General features: G+C 50.9%; 1 protein-coding gene across 1 annotated transcript; it reads right to left on the bottom strand.

The window, feature by feature from the left end:
* Positions 1–1,420: 1,420 nt before the first annotated feature.
* Positions 1,421–3,671, bottom strand: LOC136458797 (E3 ubiquitin-protein ligase At4g11680-like). The gene is made up of 3 exons (XM_066458723.1): positions 2,861–3,671; positions 2,418–2,775; positions 1,421–1,916 (listed from the first exon to the last, which is right to left on the bottom strand). Exons 1-3 carry the CDS (start codon positions 3,307–3,309, stop codon positions 1,773–1,775), a joined length of 951 nt encoding a protein of 316 aa, XP_066314820.1. The 5' UTR covers positions 3,310–3,671; the 3' UTR covers positions 1,421–1,772.
* Between the last annotated feature and the right edge of the window lie 3,580 nt (positions 3,672–7,251).

Below are 7,251 nucleotides of genomic sequence, written 5' to 3'. Positions count from 1 at the left end.
GATCAGCCAGCCAGCCAGCCAGGCACGCTCCTCCATGTGCTCGTCACTAAATCCGCTGGGGTCGCTGTAGATACACAGGCCTTGTACTCACTCGTACAGGCGCCGTTCCTGGACGTTCCGAAGCCTAGCTACGATCTAATTTCCACATCCAACCAAAGCAACGATCGTCGTCCGTGTTCTCCTCGTCCATAGTCCATACACGAGGCGGAAAGTGGAGGAAAACGTGAGCGCGCGAAGCCGTAGGTCCTCAACCGGCGCATGGAAAACGTTACCCTTGACGGCAAACGTACGGTATACTGGTGGGTAGTCTCCTGCACGTCGTCGTCGTCCTCCCCTCCGGACGCCGACCTGGGCACTGCACGACGAGCCCGTCGCTCGAGCGCCGGTTTTAGTCTTGTCCCACCCACAAACTTTCGGTCGCAGCTTCACCGTGCCGCGCGTGACGCAGCCAGAGCGAACAAATAAACGGCCTGTTCACACACATTCGCCGGCACGAAGCATGCATGCTGACTTCGCTTCCCACGTGTGAATGACCTGGACTCCGCTGGTGTGGCGCCCTTATTGCTGGCTGATCGGCGTCTCCGGTCCGGTGGTAAATAAAACAGAGAAAAATCGAACGTTAGACCGGATTCTTTTCAACACGTACAGAGAGAGCGGCCAAGCCCTTCGTCAATGTGTGCTCGGACTTGGAAACCAAGGACTGTTCTAGTTGGGCAAAGCACGTGAGACGTGACTAAGATAATTGGAATGTTAAACAGCGGATTCTGCGAATTGCAGTAGTGAACTAGGACTTCCGTCACCTGACTGGCTGACCACACACGTCCACGCACACTCACACGGAGCCGGAATGGCACGTCGATGCACTCAGACCTCTGCAGCGCTGAGCTGCTCTGCTTCCTTTTTGTTTTTGAGCAAATGCTGAACTGCTCTGCTGTACTTTTTAAGCCTGCAACCTGTGACTGTGAGGTGTTCATTCTGCACGACAACTTTGGCCAAGGGCAGCCAAATTAAAAGGCCTGAATATATTTAGCCTCATTGGGCCAGGCTACTCGGCACTTAAATTGGACCGAGCACGGAAACGGGCCAAGCCTAATCCGATAAGGAGATCGGGCCTCCGTTCTAAGGCCAGTCCAGGCCTTTCAATCGCACCAAATCCTGTTGGGCCCGACCACGTTTGATGAACTTTATTTTATTTTTTATTTAATTCGATGCATCCAAGGATGGCGATGACGGGATTTGCTAAGGTAATAGCGTCCGTTTAGGTAGATCTGAATGGCTACCATCACCTGCTACCTCCTCTAGTCGAGGAGATAATTAGAGGAATTTATATCTATATAGTATAATTTTATTTTTTGAAAAATAGAAAAATTGTTCCATCTATTTAAAAAAAAAAAAACTTAGCAAGGCCCAACAAAGAAAACTTCGTATTTCCATTTGATCTCCAGCACAAAAAAAAGGGTGCGTTCATCAGTCTTGTAGGAGTATGAAGCAAGGGCGCACAACACATTATTACATACAAAAAGAGCTTTTTTTATATATCTTTACACGTTTCCCTTTTGATCTATCTATGTAATATAGTATCAAACTCTCCTGCTACCTGCTGCAAGTGTATCCATCGTTTGTCAGCGTCTACTAGGTCAGCACAGCACGGGCCCGTCGAAATCCTCGCGAGAGGTGCGACGCACGCATCGCCTGACCCTCGTCGCTGATCGGCGGGCGCAGTCGGAGTAAGAGAATATGTTACATATCCGTAGGAGTGGAGTAGGCATCAATCACTTGAGCTCTTGCTTGCAGAGAGGGCAAGAGGAGATGATCCTGAGCCACCTGTCCACGCACTTGAGGTGGAACATGTGCGTGCACGGCAGCTGCCGAACCTCCTCCTTCTCCCTGTACTGCGCAAGGCAGATGCAGCACTCCTGCAGTCGCGGTTCAGTTCAGACTCGTAGTAAAACAATGCTCTGTTTCATGACTTGAAGCAGTTCAGTTCAGTTCAGTTCACTGCAGGCGATCGCAGTTTGAACATGACAGCGATCATGGGAGTATCTGGCTATCTGCAAAGCTAGGACTAGTCTCCTTGCCTGCTCTGCTGTCGGTCACAACAATAGCATGAACCGACTAACCGAGGGGGGCTTCGTTGGTGGGCGCCATCCAAAAAGCATAGTTAGGACTTGTTATGTTTAGTATCATCCAAAAAGGGAGCACGTTCTAATTTCATACTCGCACGTTTCCACTTTCGCCATGCCCCAATCCGGCCTGCCCCGCGCAGTTGAGTTCACCAATCATTAGTTTGGCGAATTCCTTCCTGGCCTCCCTTTTTCTACTTCGTTTTTTTTTTATTCATACCAATCAAAATTTCCACTGTGATCATTTATGCAACAGCTAGCGTGCGATGGAGAGATGGATGTAATTTTACTCGCCTGATCATCGTGCTCTCCGTCCCTTGGCACGTCGGCGGGCATCTTGAACCGCCACCGCGGCAGCGCGGCGAGCTGCTCGTCGGAGGCGCCCCGGCCGACGGAGGCCGAGTTCATGTTGTAGCCGAGCGCGTAGCCGACCATGGGCACGAAGCAGCAGAGCAGCAGGAAGAGGAGGAACGGGAGCGAGTAGACGACGGCGTTCCAGGCCAGCAGGCTGATGCAGAGCGCGTACAGCCTGGGCGCGCGCTGGAACGACCCCAGCCGCGCGTCGAACACCCACACGTTGCCCATCACGAACCACATCGCGAAGAAGAGCTCCAGGAACGCCCGCGCCTTGTTCATCAGACACGACCTGTCCCTGCAATCGCGCGCGCGCGAGAATAATTAATGCCCATCAAAGACCTAAGAATTAACAGCGAATCAAATTTTGTACGAACTCCTACCTCAGAGCGTCATTGGCGCCGTGCATCTCGAGGTCGCCCGAGAGCGCGTCGCCGCCTCGGCCGCCGGCGGAGGAATGCCGGTGCCGCCAATAGAGGAGGGGCAGGCTGAGCACGTTGCCGACGTTGTAGGCCGCGACCCAAAGCCGGAGTGGCCACGCGGGGCTCTCCGCGGGGGAGGTGGCGACGACGGCGGTGGTCAGCACCATCTGCGCGACGATGACGCCGAGCTCGAGCGCGAGCCAGCCGGGCGAGTTGAACGGGTTGGAGCCCAGGTCGGACCTGGGCCCGTTCTGGTATTGGTACACCCGGCGCAGGAAGATGAACCAGCGGGCCCTCGACATCCGCGCCACCGCGCGCATCGTGAATGCGGACATCCGGCCGCCGCCGCCAGGCGCCGGCATCGCCGACGACGGCGAAGACGAAGAAGAGGAGGAGGAAGGAGGCCGCATTGCTGCTGTGGTGCGACGACGCCAGAGGGGAGGGCGGTGGGCGGTGGGGGCATTGGCATTCCGCGCTTGTTTTCTCCGGGAAGGATAAATGGTGGGAGGGAGGAGCGCGGGTTGGGTTCGAGATGGTGACCAATAATCTAACGGCTTTGCTTTGGCGCCAAGAGTAGGGGAGGGGAGGTGCGTGAAGGTGGAGGATACAAATGGTTGGCCTAACCGTCTCCTTCTTCTTCTCGCCGTGCTTGGTTCTTTGCGCTCTCTCCAGTCTCAGGCTTGGCTTGTGTCTGGTTTTGTTTAGGTGGGAAGCAACAACGGCGGCGGCCCTGGTCATGGCGAGCAGATGGCTAGACTTTCTTTTCTTTTTCTTACACATTCAGATCACATCCGATCCCTTTGTTAATTAACGATATTTAGTTGTTGATTTTTTCCCTTCGACATTCAGATTACCAATCTTACTGGATCGACTGTCGGTTGCGAGAGAAGAAAAAAGAATATCGGCGTTTGAAGAAAATATTAGATTTGTGTAATTCTTAGTGAAATCGTGTCAGGCAATCAGAGTGACTCAAGGACGGTGGCAGGGGTCATCAGATGGTAAAGTCTCATCCTATTGTTCAATGGGACTGACAAGCGCACAAACGGCACTCATCTTATTGTTAAATGGAACTGACGAAGCATGGAACTGACGAAGCACATCACCCACCACGAGAATTGATCCATGGAGCTTTCAGTGGGGAACCAGAGCGCTTGTATATAGGTTGCACGTCTCTTTAGATGTGGTACGCAACTACCACACGGGCTCATTCTGGTCTGTCTTTTGTTGCGAAATCCTGTCTTTGACACGACGCTAGTTAATACTAGTTATTATGTAGCCTATCTGAAACTTTCAAGTTTCAATAGAGGAATTGTCAGGTTTCACGAGAATCTGGTCAAATATTTCCAGACTAAAGTGTTTTTTATAGCACATGTACGTGTACGACCCCCCAGCTTGGTATATGGCCTGTAACATCTGTGTTAGCACACCTGCCCTGCGTACTTGTGCAGGCATTCCGTTTGGTGCTCTGCTAGTCTTTTAAGCCAAGGCAAAAGGCCTCTATATATGTCTTGGTAACAAACAACAGGTCAACAACATTTTTTGGGACTAGATATACACGGGAATCACTTTTTTGCCCAAGCTTATGGCAAAGTGCGTGGCTTACGGCTTAGACGAACATATTAAGAAATCTATAAATCCAATAATCTCTACACCTAGAAAGTACCAACAATTGTCATCTTAGAACTACACCCCAAATCGATCTTATCGCCTCGGAGTATGAAGTGGAAATGGTCCGAAAGAACTAAACAGGTGAAGAATTAGATCCTAGAAATAAAAACTCAAAGGCGCTCTGTATACATTATAATAACTTGTAAGCCAAGGGAGAAAGGTCGAGCCAGGTCTAGGTCCTTCAGAACCCTTAGCCCTGTCGTGGCATAACGTGTAAAATCAAGTCATCATCAAAAACATTTCAACCTAGCTCAAATTCTGTATGATAACCATGTGACCATCTCTACACCTAGAAAGTACCAGAAGATAATAAAAGAAAGGATCAAATAACCAAGCAAAACGTGAAAAGCTAAAGTGAACTCGTAAGAACAAGAGAAACCAAGTCAAATGAACTTACCACCAGAAGGGCCCAGGGAATCAGTCGGCCTTGGAGCCACGGCCAAATGCCCTTCTTTGATGCGAAGTCTCGGTGTGCGCCGGAGTTCGTCCTCCACGGCCCCATCTGCCGGCACGTCAGAGCCTAAGGTAGGTTATCGAGGAGGGCTCGGCGGTGCGCGTAAACACAGCGAGGGCTGGGTGGTCGGCCGATGGGGCAGAGGCGGCGTGCCCGTGATGCGCCGCCGCCAGCGGAGGGGTTTCCTTTTCCGATTTCTTTTCGTTTTCCCGTTCGGAGGACTACGGCCGTAACAAACTCGGAGTTTTAACTAACGATACGGCGTGCGTGGGCGGGGTTTACGGTGGCGGTGGCGCAGACGATAGGCTTAGGGATTTTTTTAAGGTGTACTAGATACGTGCGCGTGCGTTGCACGGGGGTTTAAATTTTTGTTCACACCTACTGCAAAGGATTTGATCATTTTTGGAAAATAATAAAAAAGTATTAAACGATTTTGCATTGGAAATCAAAACTATTTCCAAATACATTTAGGCTTTTGGATCGTATCACGCGTATGCCAATTCTTTTTTTAGATTGAGTACGGCCCATTGAGCCTCTTCCGATTCGCACACACAGATTTATATTCCTGACTTTGGAGTTGATAATTTTTGGACTTTCCAAACTAACTTTAGAGCATATTGTTAATGGTTTGTACATGCCTTTTTAGGATTTATATTTCACACGCAATGACAAGGTTACACTCTCTAGTCGATAGGATCCTGACAAATTTTGAATTATAATTTTTGGATTTGATTATAATTTTATATAGATTTTATAAGTTTCAGTAAATTTGTGCATTATTTGGAAAAAAGACAAGAAGCTAACAAACAATTTGTATTTGAAACCCGTAAATCTTGAGATCAACTTGCCATCGGGTTCTTGCTGAATCAGATCACAAACTCACGCACTCTCGATCGTAACGGCCTGGCCGCCTGGACGGCCGCGAGTCGACTCGTTTTGACGGGGGCGCGGGGGCAACGGGCAGGAGCGTATGAGTCGTAGCAGAGTTAGAGTTATAACGAAGAAGACGAGTGGCTGGGGCCCAACGGGATTTTTTTGACGAAAGCACTCCGTATAATGAGTGGGATGTGGAACGTGGGTGAGTGGCCTGGTCGCTTGAACTTATTTGTTATTATAGTATTTTTCTCTCACAACAAAAATAGTTTCAACCAACTTATGAACCGGCCGAGAAACGAGCCCGCGGACGTGCGCGAGGCTTGCGAGCTCCGGGACTCGTTTCCCAATAGGGCCGTTTCTGGGCGAGGTTGCGACCGTATTTTCCGAACGGCCGTATCGTGGGCGAGGTTATGAGTGGGGCACGCACACGATAACCTCCGTTATTTTTTAGTGCAGAGATCGAGAAGAGAAGAGAAGAGATATACTGGATGGATTCGTACGACGTAATGACTTGAGCCTGTACGTGTTTTTTTGTCATATATGTATATAAGCACTTGAGCTAGTACGTTATTTAGCTTCTGTTTTCAGTTCCGCAGACGTACGCGGATGCAGGATACGGACTCAGTAGATGTGACAAGCGTCACGAGCGGGGAAACAACACGGACTCCGTATATACTCCGTAGAGTAGACGTGGGCGGACATCCGTAAAGCGGAGCGAAGCTTAGACATTTTTTAGGTGTATATATAATACCTATTGCTATCGTCCGCGCAAATAATCGCCCCGCTCGACTCTTCTCTACGTACTTACGTGACTCCGTTTCCTAGCTACGTACGTCCTACGTGACTCTCTCAACCTCGACTCAAACAAGGGAGTCTATCTGATATACAAATTGGTTACCTACGTCTACGTGCGTCCGTTTCCTACGTACGTCCGTTCACCGTCGCCAGGGGCATCCATCTCCAAGCCGTGGTGGTCGCGCTTATGGTGCCAGAGTCGCCCGTGTGGATGGACAGCAGCGGCCATGGCCAGGTCGCTGCACCTGGCGAGGCTCATGGGTGCCGCGCGTACCAGCCCTGCACAGGGCCGCAAGCACAGCACTGAACGCTGCCCGAGTGGGGCCGTCCTTTGCGCCGCCGCCGGGTGCCATGCCGCTGGCAGCTCCGGCGACCTCGACGTCGAGAGTCCGGCCAGGCGCGTTGCGCAGGCCCTTGCACCACTTTCGCACGCGCGTGTGCGCGCAGCGGCGAACACCGGCCTAGCGGTGCCCGTGCTCTGCTCTCTGCTCCAGCAGTGTGATGTCAGCATGTCATCATGCTATGTCATATACTTCCTTTTCCCTTGGAAAATAAAATC

The sequence above is a fragment of the Miscanthus floridulus genome, chromosome 6, assembly GCF_019320115.1.
Source record: "Miscanthus floridulus cultivar M001 chromosome 6, ASM1932011v1, whole genome shotgun sequence".
NCBI lineage: Eukaryota > Viridiplantae > Streptophyta > Magnoliopsida > Poales > Poaceae > Miscanthus > Miscanthus floridulus.
Note: the sequence above shows the minus strand (reverse complement) of the source record. Positions and strands in the feature narration are given on the sequence as shown.

Coding starts and splice junctions, on each gene's coding strand:
- LOC136458797 (XM_066458723.1), bottom strand. CDS start 3,309: ATGCGGCCTCCTTCCTCCTCCTCTTCTTCGTCTTCGCCGTCGTCGGCG. Junction 2,776..2,860: donor GGCGCCAATGACGCTCTGAG/GTAGGAGTTCGT, acceptor GCGCGATTGCAG/GGACAGGTCGTGTCTGATGA. Junction 1,917..2,417: donor ACGGAGAGCACGATGATCAG/GCGAGTAAAATT, acceptor CCGCGACTGCAG/GAGTGCTGCATCTGCCTTGC.